Source organism: Lutjanus erythropterus, chromosome 24 (assembly GCF_056507025.1).
Source record: "Lutjanus erythropterus isolate fLutEry1 chromosome 24, fLutEry1.hap2, whole genome shotgun sequence".
Classification (NCBI taxonomy): Eukaryota; Metazoa; Chordata; class Actinopteri; order Lutjaniformes; family Lutjanidae; genus Lutjanus; species Lutjanus erythropterus.
In genome coordinates, this window is record NC_139340.1 from 1,934,836 (window position 1) to 1,955,302 (window position 20,467).

Below are 20,467 nucleotides of genomic sequence, written 5' to 3' on the forward strand. Positions count from 1 at the left end.
TCTTGGTTAATGTCATGCTGTCATAACAAAGACAGTGTTACCTTCATTAATGTCAAGTTGTCATACTAAAGATGCTGTTGTCTTAATTAATGTCAAGTTGTTGTAACAAAGACGTTGTCTTGGTTAATGGCAAGTTGTAAAAACAAAGATGTCATCTCAATTTGTCCTTAAAATGTAATTAATTAGCTGAATGACACTTATTGAAAGTGATAAACACTGATAAAGACTCCCTCATGTCCATGACAGGTGTGATGACATTGTTATGATGGTGTTATGAACACCCCTTCAAATAAAATGTAAGTAGATGCTGAAATGTAGGAGAACAAACACTGAGAAGGACTGACATTACCTGTGCTGTAATAATGTACATGGTAAATTAAATATACATTTCCACTGCACTAATTCTATTAATACAACAGAATCAGGCCAAACTCACCACTCAGTTTCTCTTTTTTTTTCCACAGAAATATTTTTTTTCAATCAACAGTTAATAGCTATGCTTCTACTGTGACATTTTCCATTGATGTTAAGCTACTGTCAGTGAAATTCAAGTATTTCTTCATTAGTTTAATCTGAAAAGACTTTTCATTTCATTCACCAGGGACACTCTTCCACGGACATTCAATTACAGACAATCACCACTGTGCAGAAGAGATGGAGATTTTGATTTGCTCTTACAGCTGAAGAGAGAGTGGATATTAAACTTGAATATAGTTTCTAGTGTAACAAATATCTTGTTTTCTCTTAAAAATGAGAAACTTTTGTTTGATATATATTTATATCTTATTATTATATATTATAGCCACTGAATATTTGGCTTGAGATGCTTTCTCATCAAGCATCCACAAAGACCTGAATGAAAATAAACATTCAGAAATATTAGAAAACTGGGTAAAAACACATTTAGGGGGAGCTCTAAACTCTTTATTTACAATAATAATATTTTTTAATATTTTTTACTTATATGTGTATGTATATATATATATATGTGTGTGTGTGTGTGTGTGTGTGTGTGTGTGTGTGTGTGTGTGTGTGTGTGTGTGTGTGTGTGTGTGTGTTTAAATTTACCAGACAATGTATAAAAATGTGGGACTGAAGCCTCTCTGCTCTCTTTACAACCACCAGACTCCACGGACCGTCTTTTTACCTCACAGGACATGAGTTATAGATGTCTGTGTTTGTTACTAAGTTTATGTTACTTCAGTCTGACTAATGTTACTTGCTGTGGCAGTGGCAGACAAGCGACTCCAGGGCCCAGCGTGTGAAAATTAGAATTTTTTTATTGCAGTGTTGTGGCTGTGAAGAGAGTGAAAAGGATGGCTTCTGTTCACTGTGGGTAAAGACTGTCTAACAGTAAAGAAAATGTTCTAAATGCAACATACACTTAAACTGATATTGATTTGGGCCTGGTTAAATCACTGTTAGTGTTAAACGAGTGATATAACTGCTTAGCTCCCTGTTGTTGAGTTGGCTCTGACTCAGGGAGCAGTTACGCCCACGGAGCAATTGACATGGATTTTATTCATGACTGGTTTGTGGAATTAATTGTGGAATTTTCATAATAAATCTCTGAGCACAAATACCCAATTCAAACCCAAGACAGGATAGTGTACAAAAACTAATTTCGATTAAATCTGATTTCTAATGCTGTTTACTGTTATGTACATAAAACCCCAGATTACATGGTTAGAAGACTGTAGTGGATTTGGATTGGGTTTTGGGTCATGAAATAACTTCATATCATTTTATTCACCTCCACAGTTAATGTAGTTGTACATAGTACTTTAATGCTGTGTTACTGATACATAATTATTAATGAATTATTCATTAGGCTCCCTACATGTTGTGTTTTCATGGGTCTGTTCTTAGCAGCAGCAGTGTGAGATGATTTTGTGTAAAATCATATATATGAGCTCATGTGTTTAATATCCCTTACTGATAATGAGGACATCTCAACATGTTTTTTGGTTACTTTTTTTTTTTTTGGTTTGGAAAATTATCACACCACTTCCTTATTGTTTCTTTCTCCTTATCAGCATGCACTTACTTTGATGCTGCCTACAGGAAGAGCAGCAAGTGTGAAACATGTTGGCTCATCTCAGGGTTAATAAAAATAACCCTGTGAAATGATGTTCAGAAATTATTTCAAAGCTTGTGGTTGTGTGTCATCCTTTGTAGGCCGATTACAAAAGTCTACATGAGAATTTCAAGTTTGTGAATGTTTTAAAGAAATGAGAGAACCAGTGAGAGGCGTATCAGACCTTACATACGTTCTGCAAGTCATGTGACCATAAAGACATGGTTTAGTTTAGATTTAAGCACAAAAACAACTTGGTTGGTATGAGAAGACCATGGTCTGGGTTTCAATAACTATACTATGAATTGCATGTGACGGAAGTTATTGAAGTCACTAATGCACTTTAACGTAGAAACACAAAGTGGCCAAAGTAAGGCCACTAGAGGTTGCTGCTTAGCTATAAATGTAAATAAGAGTTGTAATAAGCTGCTTGTGTGATTTATACTCTTATTTGTCTGGTGAGGATGGGCTGTCTTTATACTACATCTATACTATAGATTTAGTACTTTATATTTTGTATTTCTGTATTTGACATGCTGGGAGTAAGACCGGGCTGGGCTTTTAATGTGAAACAGTGGAGGAAGTGTTAAGTTTCATTGACAGTAACTGAACAGCGATCGAAAGGAGTGTCAAAGTAGAAGCAACTGCAAAAACTGACATGCACACACATCCAGTCACATTTGTACATACAACCATGCAATCAAATTCAATTAAACCTCCCAAGTTTCTTTTTTTTCTCTTTTTTTTAGAAAATACTGTGATATTTTATTAAAAATGTTGCAGAAAAAGTTTATACAGGTGTCCAGCCAGAAATATCTCTATTATCACTTAAGGCAAAACCGCAAACAAATATAAGACAAACTAAGGATTTTAAAACTCTACATTAAAACCCTTGTTATCTTGACTGGTTTAGGGACCAAATGGCAAGAATATATCTTTTATAGAATTTACAAATGTAGCTTAAAATCTTCTGGATGTACTTCCATTTTTTTGTAATAGGATGCAAAACGGAAAGAGAGTTAATGGTTACTTTTGTTGTAATTTTATAATAATTAATATCATTAATATTTACACTCATTCACTTGCTTTTGTAACCCAAAATATCACAAGCCTGGCACAATACTTTACATATTGCTAGCATATGACAATTTGAAATATCTAACATATATTTCTTTACAAACATATCCAACTAATATTGATACAAAAAGTTTACTGCCTTTTTTATTTCTAAATAATACATTGCTGGTCACATTGTAAGCTCAGGCAGTGCTGAGATTGCAAGACAGAAAAAAGCCCACAAAGAAAACTATTGGAAGCATAACAGGATGACAGCAGGAGATGGGATCAAGTCAGTCCTCATTCTCAGACAGGAGACGTGTCTGAAAATGGAGAGTAAAGCTCTTCCTGGACATGCAAATGTCTAAAGAGTGGAAACAAAGCAACGCACGAGACAGTACTGTATGTGATGGCCTGCAGACGCACAGTGTGCAGCTCTCCGAGGATGGGATTGTGTTCGCATTTTGGTCGTTCTGTGAGAAAAAAAAAAATAATGAAACACAGGTTGTAATCTGAAAAAGAATGAAGAATGTTCGGATATATTTACACGCACCTAAACAGAAAGCACAAGCTGGAAAAACCCAAAAGATCTCAGCCAAAATAAAACAATAACAGGAGGAGCTCCTTTAATATAATCTTTTCTTCTTTAAATTTTTTAAATTTCCACGCACAACTATATACCTTTTTTCTTTTTTTTCTTTTTATACAAAGTTTTCATAAATACATTTCAGGCTGGGGTGTAGAATTCTGTGCCCAAGTCAGGTGTCCGATGCATGAAGGATCATGAAAAGATGATGTTCCATTGTTCATTCGATTGTTGCTTTTCAACAACTTTCTTCCTATTGTATATTTATGGCACAAAAGCCTCTGCAAAGGCTTCTTTGTCACACTGAAGCTGTCCATGTATTGTAAGAATATTAACAGTCCTCCCCTGGTTGCCTTGTCTTTTGGTAAAACTCCTCGAAACCTTCCATGAAGCTTAGCTCCAAATAGAGTTATTACTATAGTAACATTCACTTTGAATATTTTCAATGTATACTGGATATACTTTCAAGAAGGCATGGTAGCAAAATAACATCTGCTGAGTCTGTGCTTCACACAGTTTTATCTTGTCACATTTGCCTTGCGAGGTTAGTGGCTGATCCAGAGGGAATCCGGTGCCGTCCCGTCCCAGCGGAGCTATACCCGTGTGGTGGAGTGGCCGTGGGGTAAGTTGGTACTGTTCTGGCTTCCACCGAAAGTATTGAAGTTGTGCAGAGGCTGCATGCCAGCCAGCGAGTTGGGGATCATGGTGATGGTGCTGGGCGTCATCAGCGGTATGTCGTCGGGCGACCGGCGCAAGGTGAGGGTGTAGTCGGGCGGGCATGTGAGGCGCAGCGTGTCGTGGGTCTGCAGTGACTCACACTCGTGGTGGTGCTCATGCTCCAGCTGCTGCTGTTTCATCTGCAGAGACATGAGCTCCTCGCTCTGAAGATGAGCCACATCGTTGGCTGTGGATGGTGTGTTGGTTGGAGCAGAGTTGCGTTGAGGGGTGGGGACACGCCGGTTGGACTCGTGCCGCCGCTTATCTTTCTTGTAGTAGAGCGCGGCAAAGGCGAGGATGTTCAGAAAGAGCAGGGAAGCTCCAACTGCAATGGTGACGCTGAGCTCGGTGGAGTAGTCCCTCTTGGTCTCGATCACCACCGTCGACTCGTCAGTGAGGTCGCCGCTTTTGCGCTGGTCAGTGGTCTGTTTGGTGTTGGCAGGTGGGACCCCTGGGTGGCGGGTGGTGGAGGGCCAGTTGTTTTTTCCAGGGAAGCGTTTGGTGTATGGGTAAGGGGTGGTGTCCTGCGGAGGTATCTTGGTGGTCGTGGACACGTATTGAAAGAATTCATTTATGTTGTGAAGATGTGGAACTAATTCTAACCAGAAAGCGACCTTGGTAGCACGGTAGTGGTCTCGGACTCGAGGTTTGAGGCCGATGTGAAGGTAGAGCTGGTCTTTGGGGTTGTACTTGGTCCAGGCGACCTCCTCAAACCGGTTGGGTTTTGTGTGAATGAACTTCGTGTCCTGCGGAACTGGTTGGTTTGGATCCCTGGAAGAGGAAAACAAAAGAGATGAAAATAAATTACCAAACTGTTTATGTGCCTGTCATGGATGGATTACTGAACAGATCGACTGGGCATGGATCCACAGGCCCAAAGTGTCATGGGGCCCTTAGACCATATGAAGAGTCAAAAGTCAATCATATAACTATAAAGAGACAGAAAATAACCACAAAGGTATGACACAGGTATGACAAAGACACACAAATATACTACAAGATGACAAAAATGACTATGATGAGACACAAAACTACCACAATGACACACAAGACTACCACAAGGACACATAAAACTACCATACGGAGAAAGAAAAGGACTACAAAGACACAAAACTATAACAAGGACACAAAAAATGACTACAAAGAGATGTAAAACTACTACAAACAGACATAAAGCAACTAGAGAGAGATACAAAACTACTACAAGGATACATAACACTACCCCAAAAAAATACAAAAAACACTGAAGAGAAACAAAACTACCACAAGGAGACACAAAACCATGACAGAGACACAAAACTACCATGTGAAGTCAAAAAATTATTATGAAACAACACAAAAGTACCACAACAAGACACAAAACAACTACAAAAGTACCCCAAGGAGACAAAAACCAACTATGAAGAAACGCAAAACTACCTCAAAGACATAAACTGCAGTTGTTTAGTGTATCACTGTGGTAGTTTTATGTTTCTCTATAGCAGAGACACAAAAGCACCACAAGGAGGCAAAAACGACTACTAAGAGACACAAAACTACAACCAGAATACATAAAATTACCATGAGGACCCATAAAACTACCACAAGTAGACATAAAATGACTGCAAAGACACACAAGTACCTCAAGGAGACAAAAAACAACTACAGAGAGCCACAAAACTACAACCACAACAATAAAACAACCACAAGGACACATAAATCTACCATTGTTAAACATAAAATGACTACAGAGACACAAAAGTACCTCACAGATATACAAAACCACCATAAAGACTTATAAAACTACCACAAAGAGATACAAAGCAACTACAAATAGACAAAAGCACCATAAAGAGACAAAAAACTACTACAAAGAGACACAAAACTGCCACAAAGACGCACAAAACAGCTACAACGGAAAACAATAGCAAAGAGAGACAAAAAAGTGGTTGTGTGGGGGCCTTTTAAATGTCTGTCCCCAGGGACCTGTTGTCTCAGTCTGTCCATGGTACCTGCATACAACTTAAGATATATAGCTCTCTCCAAATCCATTATGACACAGTAAAGATGCATTAAAGTGACATAAAATAACACAGTCTAACAATCATATTTAAAACACTCTGTTCCTTCAAACCAGTTTGAAGCAGCAAAGTCATTACTCCAGAAAGTCAAAGTTTCCTTCTACAGTATTTTTATGCGCCCGATGTTCAAAGCTAATGCCTTTTCTAGGTGAATTTGAATGCACGAGCTGACAGAATGTTCTGTGTCCTTTATACACGGATGAAACGTTTCCAGGTCTGTTGCCACATATTCAGTCTCACCAGGGCTGTTATGTTTTTTTGTAGTTTGGAGAGGAGTTGCCTCTCCTGCGACTTTGTGGGAGCGATTTCATTAACTTTGGAGAGGTGAGGGGGAGTGAAGGCTAGACAACAACCTTGGAGCTGACACACTGGAGTGTTTGTGTGTATGTGTTTTGGGGAGGGGGGGTTATATCTGAATAGTCAATAGGAAGGACTCATCTAGAGTCACGCATTGCATTTTGCTGGCCTCCAAGGAATACTGGCAGACTTCTGCAGCCTCACTGTGGGAGGGAAACAACCATTGAGGGTGTGTTTGTGCCTGTGTGACTGAAAAGGCCCTGAGTGCTTATAGATTGATGTGGGTACACATGTGCGTGAGTATGGATGTATGTATGTGTGTTAGATTGTGGGTACTGTGCATGTCCTTGAATGTATTTATTACAAGTTACTGTGGCGGCTGTGGCTCAGGAACATGGCGGTTTGATCCCAGACTCCACATGCTAAGGGTGTCCTTAGGAAAAATACTGAACACGCAAATGCACTTTAAGTGGTTAATAGGCTACCTATATAACCTATGTAGTGTCTTCCAAATGAATGTAATGTAGCTCAGTGTTTGCAGGAGAGGGTGCATTTATGCTAATGTGATAATGTACTATGTAGTACAAAATCCACAATATATACTAACCCTGAACCCTGATCCAAAACAGGTTTTGAGTGTGTTCAACATAAAGTATGCAGACTAAAAGCTTGATGGACACTTTCGACCCACAGTACATTTCACCACGGAAATAGAGGACCTGCACACAGCTGGAAAGAGCTCCAGGAACAGGAGAATAAATAAATAAGTAAATAAGTAAATAAATAAATAAATAAATAAATAAATAAAACAGAAATATGTTTAAATTTGGCACTGACATCCAGGGCATCCAGGTGTCCAAAGCCAACAATGCTATTTGCATCTGTGCTGTGTCTGGTCGATGTGGACATTTACACCTAAGTGTTTATAGCCTAGCATGGCAGTGACAAGCATCCAGGTGTCCATAGTTAAATGCTATTTAGACCCAGCGTGTAAATAGTCGAGGTGGTCATTCACAGCCTGGTGTATATAGGCTAGCACTGCAGAGACAAGCAACCAGGTGTCCATAGCCAACAATACTATTTGCACCCGGTGTGTAAATAGGCAATGTGGTTATTTACAACCAGATGTTTATAGCCTAGCATAGCAGAGACAAGCCACAGACCAGCTGCCTGTAGCCAACAATGCTATTTGCAGCCTGGGTATAAATAGCTAAGATGGTTATTTGCCATGCTAGGTTATATACACAGAGGTGTAGAGACAAGCATCCAGTATCCATAGCCAACAATGCTATTTGCACCCAGTTTGCAAATAGCCAGCATGGTTATTTACACCTAGATAGCCAGTGTGGTTTATTTGCACCTGGATGTTTATAGCCAAGCATGATGGAGACAAGCACCCAGGTGTCTGTAGCCAACAGAGCTATTTGCACTTGGGATGTAATTAGCCACCCCATGGCAGAAGCTGCTGTGTGACTATTCTCACCCAGGTGCAAAATAGTTTAGACAGTTTCAGGCAAGTATAAAATGTTATGTATGTTATTTTCCTTTATGTTAACTGCACAGATAAAGATTAGTATCCATAGTCTATACTTTTACAGAAGTCTGGGGACTACTATATGAAACTTAATTATTTCATCACATTGAATTTTTATTTTTTATTTGCCTGCATATGATGTACAATAAATTTACATTTAACACTTCACTGATCACTTAAAGATGGTGTAATATTTGATCTCTGAACTGTTTGTTTCATCACACTCAGCACTGAAACATAGCCGTTAGTACTGAGCCAAACTCCTCTCATAATTATGAAATAGTCCTAATTAGGTAGTATGTGGTGTTTGAGAAGGACGTCACGCCAGGCTGGAGGTCAGTGTCATAAGCAAACAACAGATCCATATATCAGGAACATTCTGAGCCAAACCATGGGCTCTTTCTCAGGACAATCATGTGGAGTGAAGTGATGCATCGAGTCAGAGGAATCAGCTGAGTGAGGACTCCTGCAGAGTCATCACATCTGAGCCCTACAGAGTCTGTTTGGTTGGCGTGGTTGGTTTGAAAGGATCTCACGAACCAGGAGCGCGTCCAAGCGATAAAGGTCTTTTGGGAGACAAAGCTGACCTGAGAGTTCTGAAACAAAGTAATCACAGTTTTTGGAAGGTTGTTCCACTGATTGTGCAGAACAAAGGAGGGCAGAAACAACAACAGACCTCCACAAACACACCATCTGCTTGTGCCTCTTTGTAAGATGTTTTAATTTTACCATCACGACCTGCTGCTGCCACAAACGCTCTATACTGTTGTTTAGGGCCACTGCAACTAGCAACCATTACAGGGGGCCACACCATCTGTGTGAAACCTCGATCTTGATGCCCCACCCACACTGCATCAGCTGATTTCACCCTTTCCTCCTCTGCCTCTTTCCTGAGTGATATAAGGTTTGTTTGATCATAAAGCCCATTGTTACACTACATTTCTGTGGTTTACACCGCAGACTGGAGTCTCTGTTCACAAAGACAAACATTTAGATCTGCGTTATTTACACCTGTCTCCTCTTTGTATTTTCATTGTATCTTACACTGTGGAGGCTCTTTAATGCCATGTGATAGGGTAAAGAGAAGATGCTATAGCTTAAAAAAGTAAAAATAATAAATAAAAGATAATAAGTCAAAATGTTAGGATTGCAAGCTCGGTATTTTGACATAATAATTCATCATTATAAATCATTATTTTCGGAGACTAACTTCTTAGTTTGAGACACTGACTAATTATTGTTAGATACTAACTCATTCTTTTGGGATACTAACTCAATATTTTGACATAATAACTAATTATCTCATTATTTTGGGATACTAACTCATTATTTTCAAAAGTTTTTAATTATTTAGGAAGGCTAAGTCATTATTTTTTAGATACTAAATCATTATTTTATTATTTTGAGGTTCTGACTCATTTTGGGACAATAACTATTGACGTAATAACAATTTTTTTCCTACTATTTTGCTATACTAACTCATTACTTTGACAAGTTTGTCATTATTTTGAGGTATTTATACTTTTAATTTTTTTTTTGAGATAGTAGCTGATGTAAAACACTATTTACAGCAATACTATATATATAATAATAATAATATAATAATAAAATCACCCTTAATCCTTAAATAAAATTCATTATTTCTGTGGACTCATTGTTTGATGACCAACCCACCATGGCATTTGGCCTTAGTACCTTTAAAAAATTAATAACACCAAAGGCCAAATGGCCTTGCCCCTAAAGTAATGAAAGTCCAGGCCGGGTCCTGACACTTTGTACAGTGTTAAGTTGACATGCTCCCTTTAATCAAGCTAGCAAGCCAATAGAAATCAAGCTTGTTCTAATGAAAATTAATAATACATTCATTACTTTCTAGGCAGCCTGCCAAGCTCTCTTGAGTTCAATTCATTCAAAGTCAAAACATTGATTTTAATACTGCAAGAAAACATTGGCATGTAACAACTGAATGTGTGTTCATTCAGTTATGAACAGTGTGTGTGATTTAGTGGTTGTGTTGGATAGCCTTTGGGGGCACAAACAAAACCTTATTTAGGGCCACCAAAATCCTATGGCTGGTCCTGTTTCTCATTCAAATTGCCTGTTTTACAATCATTGACTTTTTTTTGGTTGTGCTAAAGACCCACTGCTTGTTTGATTCAATATATAAATGGCTGCATTTTATTTATTTTTTTTATGCTGCGTTTTATGTTTATTGGATGGCCTGATGCCCACAGACAGTTCAACATGTGGACATGTGGAGCCACAGCTGCCATCTGCAAGAAAATTACAGACCCAGCGCTCTATCTTGTCTTTTTAGAAAATGCTCCATGCTATTATGTCAGTTTGTTTCATTGGATCTAAATGGTAATGATATTGAAACCAATTATTAAACATTTGATGGAAATTGGAGTGAGTCACGCTGTCACGCTCTATACTCCAGCACTTATGTAAAATATTTCAGTGTGTCAGCGGGCTATAATGACTAGACTATACAGACCCAATTACCAGCCCACTGATACATGTTGCTCACATTCCTCTACTGTGGGAGGATTTATATAAGGCCGCTCACAACACGTCTACCTAAGCTGTGCAGTATCTGGCTACATTCTGACCTTTTATAGTAATTTCTTAAATTGCTCTATTCCAAGAACTAAACTCAAGAGATAAATCAGAAACTAAAAGTCCCAATTTGAGCTTTGCTTTTCCACCACATATGAACATTTCTGAAGGTTAGTTGCAAAATGGATTGAAAAACCTGAGACTGTTTGAGACTGTGCAATGGTAGGAACCAGGGACTAAAATTTGGATTGTTCAGTGTTCTGTAAAGAGTTCTTTTTTGTGAACGGAGCATGTGAATTGGTTCTAATAAATAAACAAATGGAAGCAGTAGTTGTAAAAATATATTTAAAATTTATGCCTGCTGTGATATGGAAAGTAGTAACCTGTTTTTTGTTTTGTTTTTTGTATTTTTATTTGCTCCCGGGTGAGAATAGTCACTTAAACTTAGACTACTAATTTACCTACATAGAGGAACAAAAACCTTGTAAAGAGCAGGTTGTGACTGTGGAAGACTCAGGGTCACATCTTGACTCCAGACTAAGCTGACATATCAGCTACCAATGCAGCAATATTGGCTATTTACACCCCGAGTGCAAATAGCATTGTTGGCTACTGACACCTGGATAGTTATTTTCTGGGTTGTTCGTGGAGCTGTTGTAGCCTGTTGTCTCAAACAGAGTGTGTATAGGCCCACAACAGATATAGGATATTAGTTATAGGGATAAGTGTAAATAGTGACTACAGAGACTTTATCATTTTAGGGTGTAAATAGCTTCCATATCTCTGCCATGCTAGACTATATATGCAGGGGTATAAATAGCTACATTGGTTATTCCACCTGGCTGCAAATTACAATGTTGGCTATAGACACCTGGGTGAAAATAGCATTCAAGTAGAAGTGAACTGCTTTTAGAGCTTTAATCCCAAGTTTTGAAAAAGTTCTACCAACTACTGCCCTTTTCTTTAGATAATTACTTTTCTTCTTTAGATAAACTTAAAGCTTTGAATTTTAGAATCTCAAAACTTTGTATTTAAAAGAAATATTGAGTAAAGTTACTGAAGTGAAAGTAAAATAAATTAAAATCACTGTGACCTTTTTCTTTGAGTTTCTCTAAAGAAGAAAAGTAAAATATCTCAACTAAACCTTGAAATTTTTTGACTGTATTGTATCATTGCACACACCAAACAGAAATGACAACAATGTAACATCATCCTCACTGACATTCACAATTAAAAACATTTATTTTTACATTATTATATATTGAATCAATAATTAGAATTATTATTATTTTTTATAAATTTAGAAGTTAAGAAATTATTAAGTTAAGTCAAGGTAAACATGGATATGCATATTATTTTATATATTACATTTGTATACTTTTACACAATACTTGATTTTGTATTAATATAGAGGTACATTTAGTTAATATGAAGGCCAGGAAGAGTGCAGTAGTTGTTGCCAAATAAGAGTCATAGGGTATCTATTAAATGAAGGACAAACACATGTATGTCCACAGTCCCACCTGTGTCTCTGCCTAATGTGCTTCTCTCATTATAAAAGGCTGTTGTCAGCCATAATGCAGGGTCTGCCCTCCAACTGGTGGCTGCATATGGAACCATACATAAGGCAGTGCTAGCATGTGGTGGGCCTGTCATCTTACTGCTAACATATGCTGGAACAATATGCCACTCCTCTGCCATGGAATTTTTTAAAAAATAAATAAATAAATGATAAAGACAACGCTTGAGGCCTTTCCACGCTCACTCAACTGCAAAATGCATGCTTCGCTTGCATATGTTTCCATCAAGCTTCCAATCTGGTGATAATAACACTGACTCCTGCCATAGGTTGTGATGCTAAATCTGTACCGCTCAGTCTGACAGGTGTATAGAAACGAAACATTCACAGTCGTCAGAGTGAAGGAACAGATGCTTTCATGTACTTGGATGAGCTGTGATGTATTCAGTGTTACCTCATACTGTTTGACACCAGAGCTGCAGGACTTTTTCAGTAATAAACATACAGGTTAGCTATGGATCCAGAGCGACATGAAATTCTGTGCATCTGTGAGTGCATCTCTTGTGTGCACACATGCATATTTAAAAACTGTGTTTAAAACATGTATGTGGATGTGCACATATCATTATATGTGCATGTGATGTATATGTATGTAGTATGTAGATTAGAAGATTAGCTGTTTGTGTATGCAGGTACAGGTATCTATGTGCATAATAAATGAAGATAAGGTACACATGGATATGCATGTTTGTAGATTATCAGCACACTACATCTTTTTGTGTATATGCATGATATAATATGAATTAATTAATAATAATTTGATTATTTTAAAAATGTATCTGTATATGTACACTCATTTCCTGTGTGTTCTGTCAACATGAACTAATAAAAAGTTGTTCAGAAAAACAAACCCTGTTCAAAAAAAACAAAAGAAAATGGAATGCAATGATTTTTAAATCCTTTTTGATCTCTATTCAGTTCAATACACTAAAAAGACAACTGATGAATTTTATTGTTTTCCGTAAATTTACTCTTGCAATGAATGTGATGCCTGCAACATGTTAAAAAAAAAGTTGGGACAGACTGAAAGTTGTGGAATCCTCAAAAAAGAAGTTTGGAACAACAGGGAACAGTATCGTGATTGGGTATTAAAGGGACGTCCTCCAAAAGCTCAGTTGTTCATAAGCATGGATGATGTGACCTTCTCCACTTTTGAAAAAACTGCAAATAGTCCAGCAGTTCAAGAACAACGTTTCTCAACACAAAACTGCAGGAATTTAGAGATTTCACCATCTACAATCTATTATCCCTCAGGCAGCACTGCATAAAAATCTGGACAGGAACACTTTGGAAAACCGTTGTCAGTAAAGACAGTTTGTCTCTGCATCTACAAATGTAAGTTAAGACTCTACCATGCAAAGAGAAAGACGTATATCAACAACATCCAGAAACACTGCAGACTTCTCTGGACCAGAGCTCATCTGAGATGGACTGACGCAAAGTGGAAAAGTGTGCTGTGGTCTGACGAGTCCACATTTCAGACTGTTTTCACTAATCATAGACGTCATGTCCTCTGGTTTAAATAGGAAAAGGACCATCCAGATTGTTGGCAGCGCTAACTTCAAAAGACAGCATCTCTGTGAAGACCCTATTAATGCTGAAGGGTTCATACAAGCTTTGGGGTGATATGTACCGCCATCCAGACAACGCCCTGCCAAGACACATTGTACACGTGTTCTAACAGCGTGTCCTCATAGAAAAGGAGTTCAGGTACTAGACTGACCTGCCTGCAGTCCAGACCTGTCTCCCATTGAAATCAAGAAGCACAAAATATGACGACAGAGACCCGGACTGTTGAGCAGCTGAAGTCGTATATCAAGCAAGAATGAGAAAGAATTTCACTTTGAAAACTTCAACAGTTAGTGTCCTCAAAGTTTTACTGTGATGTATCACAGTAGAGAACATGAACCTGTAACAACTGAATATATTTACAAAAAACTATAGTTTATCAATTGAACATTAAATATCTTTGTAATGTTTGAACACAGGTTGAAAAGTATTTGCAAATTCAGTCATTTCTGTTTTCATTCATGCTGATTCCAGCATTTTTTGTAATTAGATTCTGTATATTAAGTACAAGAGTTCTGTGATCGGACATTAGCTGCTTTAGACAATAAAAAGTATTGATATCCTGGCCCTGGTATTATTTGGTATGTGGCATCACCCACCCTCACTGGCTACATTAGCAGAGCGCAGGTGGAGTGAATCATTTAAAATGTAATTATTTTAAAAACAGTCTCCTCACAACATGATGTCATCAAATATTACCTACAATTTTGGCCCCCAAAGTCAGTGCCAATGTTTACTGATATATATTTTAGCAGATAAAATCATAGATACGGCTACTAATGGCCATCTTAAGTTTCCAGAACCAAAATAAATGTCAAATGAAGTTATTTACTTAGCCTCAAATCGTAACAAAGGGCACTTGTCATATAGAGCAGGCATACACCACAGTCCTCTTAATGTAATTTACCCCCACTTAGATAGGGTCAAAAGTCCCTTATAAAAGAAAGAAATCTCGAGCAGCATGCCCATAAATTGTTTATTTTGTCTGACCAACAATCCAAAAACCTAAATGCAATGTACAAAAACTCAAAAATGTGCAGAAAAGAAGCAGATATTTGGTATTAATGCACGATAAATGGTTGGAACCATTAATTATGAAAATTGTCAGCACTCTGGCTTTTTAGCTCATCTCTTTCCTAAAGTTGTGCAACTTGGAACAGACAAATCTTTAAAAGAATGTTGAAAACTGAAGCAGCAGTGGAGTCAGATCCTCCTGTCTGCTAAACACCCACATATTTTAAAGTCCGTGACCTGCGTCTGTAAGGCAGGCTTTCTGGAATAAATGTGTCGACTTCGAGCTCAAAATAACCATCTGGATATAATACTGCCTGCCCCGGGGCCCTGAAAGGTCCACGCTCAGTGTGTGTCAGCTGGTTTGTGCTAATTGAAATGAAAATGTGTTTCAAAATATGAAGCACAATATCAACTGACAAGATAAGGCTATCAGATAATTAAGATAAGGTCCTGCTCTGTTATTTGCTGCTTTGTGCACTTGTTAGCCTGGATGCTACTCCTGCTAACGGGAGACTCACTGCTGCACTTTGCTTGATCTTTACTGTTAATTATTGTTTTGTGTATTGATTTGAATAATTAATGAGTATCAGCTTTTTGTGGCCTGCAATTTAGTGTTTTCGAAGGATGATGAAACTGAAATTACTTTATTTCAACCTTCTTTCAAAGATTTGTCTCCAGCTTTAGGAAGAGATGTACTAAAAAGCTGGAGAACTGATGATCAAATGATCAGCTCATCATCAAGCCTCTGCAGAAGCCTGACAACAGCCTGGTCATGTGAATCAGGTGTGTTTGAGCAGGGAAACATCTAAAACATGCAGGGCAGTGAGCTCTGAGGACCAGGGTTGGGAAAAATTGCTCTAAACCATTGGGTCCAAAAGTCACAGGAGTTCCCCAAGACTTTACTTTTTCTGATGTTGTTAGAATATGTAAGTCAACAAAAATCACAATTCATACAATGAATATAAATTGTCTATAAAAAGAAATTTTTCAGCATTGATATTTGGGTGCATTGTGATTTTTAGTGGTGTTATTTGTGTCCTGGATAATTTTCAGTGTTGATGTTGAGGTTCTGGACATTTTTTAGCATTGATATCAAAGTTTTTAATCATTTTTTGCATTGATATCTGGGTTCTCGACAGTTTTTAGGATTGACATCTGGGTCTCGGAGGATTTTTAGCGTTGATATCTGGATTCTTGAGGGTTTTTAGCATAGATATCTGGGTTTTTAACCACTTTTAGCTTTGACGTCTGAGTTCTTGACAATTTTTAGCACAGATATCTGGGTTCTTGAGAATTTTTAGCATTGATATCTGGGTCTTTAACCAATTTTAGCATTAATATCTGGGTCCTTTCCTATTTCTTTTCATTTTTTTTGCACTAACTCATAAATAGATGGACACTTAAAACACCTCTGTGACCTCTCAAGCTCTGTGATAATGAATCATTATTATTCCTTTGCTAAGGATGAGTGTGTATAAACCTACTCTGTTGGGTTGTTAAATGAAAGAATGTTCAGCTAATACTAGAAAAGAGACATTTACCAAAGGCAAAGGTTCAAAAACTTATAATTACAATTATAATTGATGTTTGTTTTTTACAACAAAAGTGTGGAATAAATCATTATTCATTTGCTGGGGCTGGGAAGGCTCAGCTTTTCTTAGATACATGTAGGAGGGGCTCCACGGAAAAAAGGCTGAGAAAGATGCTCTAAACCTCTGGCAGGTTTCAGAAGTAATGGTTTATATCATTGAGACATTTATCATGTATTAATACCAAATAATATTTGCATTTTTTTTTTGCACTTTTCTTGGTTACAGCTGTACATGTTTATCTCTGTGCTGTGTCCCTTTGTTCTGTCTCTCTCCAGTTTGACTGCTCATCTGGTCCTGACCGAGGTGTTTAAAAGCTCCGGTGCAGGCAGCAGAAGTGGCATTGGGACTGCTGGTGTTCTGCCTTTTGTTAGTCTCGATTTAGTATAATTATTTTTATTTTGTGTTAATTAATCCCACGTATTTCGTCATTTTAAAGGTGTCTCTCTGTGGGTTTTTTGGGTTAATTGTGGTGTTTTGTGTGCCCTAGTAGGAGACAAAATAAGCACTTTTAGGACAGGGTTCTGCTCGAGGTTTCTGCCTGTTCAGAGGGAGTTTCTCCTCACTACGGTCACAAAGTGCTTGACGTGCTGCATGCAGCTGTTGATATACCCGAACTCATTGCTCTTGTCCCACAGTGAAAATAAAGCATGACAAAATATTTTTCTATCTTTGAATAAAGCATAGAAGTTTCATAAATTAAAAGAGAAATATGTACTATATTTACTGTACTAAATTATAAAGACAGTCAGGCCTCTCTGACAACAGTGCTACAGCCAGCATGTTCTCCTTTGAAATTGCTGTTCTAGGCCAGAACGTCTGGCTTTGTTTTGCCCATTTCACACTCATTAGAGTTCAAATTAATGCCAAATGTTTGCAGAATAAGTAAGTGTCTGTTTATGAGTTTTAATAATCTTTTAGATGGTGTGGATGTTTAAACTGAGCAAAATATTAATGGAGTCTGGCAGGCACAGCTCCACAGTGTGTTGTTCCAGAGCAGTGGGTAACAGGCTTTATTCACATCGACAACTGACAGAGTTATAAACAGCTGATCAACACAGTGAAGTCATCCTCACTTGTCAAAGTGTCAAAGTATAACAACAAAGCAAACAACTCTCTTCAACCATAAATTGTATATTAAATAGATTCAACCTTTTTCAACATGTCATTTATGGTTCCGTCTCACTATTTGGTTTACAGTACTCATTACTGAATTCTAGGTTCTTATGTATTGCTCCTTTAAGATTCCATTCTTCTTTGTGTTTTTAATTTTCTGCATTTTGTTGTACATAATAATTACTTATGATGACCTTCTGAGAGTCTTCTAGAAGATGTGAACGCAGCACTATGAACTATCCCCATCAGGACCATAACATTACCTGCCTCTGTACAACATGTAAGTTCCTATCAGGCATCATTGCAGCTAAGATGAGTGGGCACATGGCCCAATACATGAGCAAGGCCCAGAAAGTGACTGGTAGCAACACCAGGGGAGCCAAGCACCAGCTACTGGTTGATAGCGCAGTCACCGAAGACCACAAGACCAGACAATTCAACCTGTGCACGGCTTGGATTGACTACAAGACAGCCTATGAAGTATGGTCGGGTGTTATCAAAGACAGGAAAGGTGATCAGAACTGAGAGGATTGACTACCTGAAGGCAGCATCACAGATATCCAGGACAACTACAAATACCTTGGAATCCCACAGGCAAATGGGAACCATGAGGAGGCCAGAAGGAGGTCAGCCACAGCCAAGTACCTACACAGAGTAAGGCAGGTCCTGAAAAGTTGGCTGAATGGGAAGAACAAGGTCTGTGCTATCAACACATACACCCTGCCAGTCATCAGATACCCTGCTGGCATAATAAGCTGGCCAAAGGAAGAGATGGAGGCAGCTGATGTCAAGAAAAGGAAGCTCCTCACAATGCATGGAGGGTTTCATCCCAAGTCCAGCACCCTGAGACTGTACACTAAGCGGAGCAAGGGAAGCTGGGGACTGGTGAGCGTCCAAGCCACTATCCAGGACGAAACAACCAAGATCCACGAATAAATCAGGAAGATGGCTCCCAAAGATGAAATACTAAGTGAATACCTCAGGCAGCAGAAACCAAATAATGCAGAGGACGCGGAAGAACCATCATGGAGAGACAAGCCCCTACACGACATGTACCACCATCAGATAGATGAAGTGGCTGATGTCAAGAATCCACCAGTGACTGGAAAAGGCTGGGTTGAAAGACAGCACAGAAGCACTAATCATGGCAGCACAAGAGCAGGCACTTAGTACAAGATCAATAGAGGCAGGGGTCTACCACACAAGACAGGACCCTAGGTGCAGGCTGTGCAAAGATGTTCCTGAGATGGTCCAGCACATAATAGCAGGGTGTAAGATGCAGGCAGGAACAGCGTACATGGGACGCCATAACCAAGTGGCTGGAATATTGTAGAGGAACATCTGCACTGAGTATGGGCTTAAGGTCCCTTGATCAGAATGGAAGACCACCAAGATTCTGTGGTGACAAACTGGTGATGGCTAACCAACCAGACATCGTGTTGATCGACAAACAACAGAAGAAAGCAGTGGCGACTGATGTTGCAATCCAGAACAACAGCGACATCAGGAAGAAGGAACACGAGAAGCTCGAAAAATACCAAGGGCTAAAAGAGGAGCTGGAGAAGATGTGGGGAGTGAAGGCAACAGTGTTTCCAATAGTGATCGGAGCACTGAGACCTGTGACCCACAAACTAGGAGGTGGCTCCAGCAGATTCCAAGTACACCATCAGAGGTTGCTGTCCAGAAGAGCGCAATCCTAGGAACAGCTAAGATACTGCGCAGAGTAAAGAGCGCAAAGTATTATGCGCTGCTGATGAGTGCAGTCATAATTCTTTATGAATGCATTGTAATATACTGTGATAACTCTTATAACACACTATAAATGCGGTCTTAACAGAAAGTCTTACCACAATTTTTGACAGAAATATTAATGTAAAATTAATATATAAGTTTCAAAAATTGACTGTCTGCAAATCAAGCCACCACATGCTGAAAGACAGAATAACAACATCAACACACCCTCCTCAGTCTGCATATAATCACAGCTGCACTTGACTCTATTGTGTGTACATCCAAACTGCCAAATTCTTCAGGAAAAGTTTCAAAACATCAATCTGGTGTGATTCACGGCGGGAGACTTTGCAAAGAGCGGCGGAGGCTTGTTGAAAAATGGCCGCTCTCCCAGTGATGAATTTGCTCTCAGTCGTTGCTTTATTGGAAGCACAGTGGAAAAAAAAAAAAAACAAGCAAGAGAAAAGAGCCTTCCCAAAATGTCTATAAGGCAGCCAATCCCCCGCTGATCAGGCATCAGCTGGATGGAAGCCAAACAGAGAGAGCAAGGGAGTGAACTATGAAGCTGATCAAGACTTTATTTATTCACCTTAAAGTGAATTTTCAGTATGACTGGGCTGCAAACACCCTGATACCTAATCTCAAGGTGCGTGAAACAAAGACGTGATCCAAATATAAACAGCCGCCAAATCCTTTCATCAAATCCAGCACCGCCACAGCACCGAGGGAGGATTTGACTTGTTTTATTAACCTCCACCTCATCTCTTTGACTCTCAAGTTAATCATTAGTACAGTAATCACAAAACTTTTTCTTGATACCATATATACATATATAAATATGTATACAAGTATCAAATACTTTTCATCTGTAGGCTTTAAGGTAATTTTGATTTTAAGCAACACAGTTTAACAGACTAAAAGAACCCTCAGCACACTGTAAAACCAAAACATGGTGCCATTTTTTTTTTGTGCAGAGTTTACAC

The 20,467-nt window shown here is 38.6% G+C and overlaps 1 protein-coding gene across 2 annotated transcripts in view; it reads right to left on the reverse strand.

The window, feature by feature from the left end:
• Window positions 1–2,833: 2,833 nt before the first annotated feature.
• The window catches only part of nlgn4xa (neuroligin 4 X-linked a), a 149,733-nt gene continuing 132,099 nt past the window's right edge, over window positions 2,834–20,467 (reverse strand). For both annotated transcript variants that reach the window (XM_084713473.1, XM_084713474.1), the window contains one exon: window positions 2,834–5,207. In XM_084713473.1, the coding sequence (XP_084569599.1) occupies window positions 4,313–5,207 (895 nt within the window). In that variant the 3' untranslated portion in view covers window positions 2,834–4,312. The remainder of the gene's footprint in view (window positions 5,208–20,467) is intronic.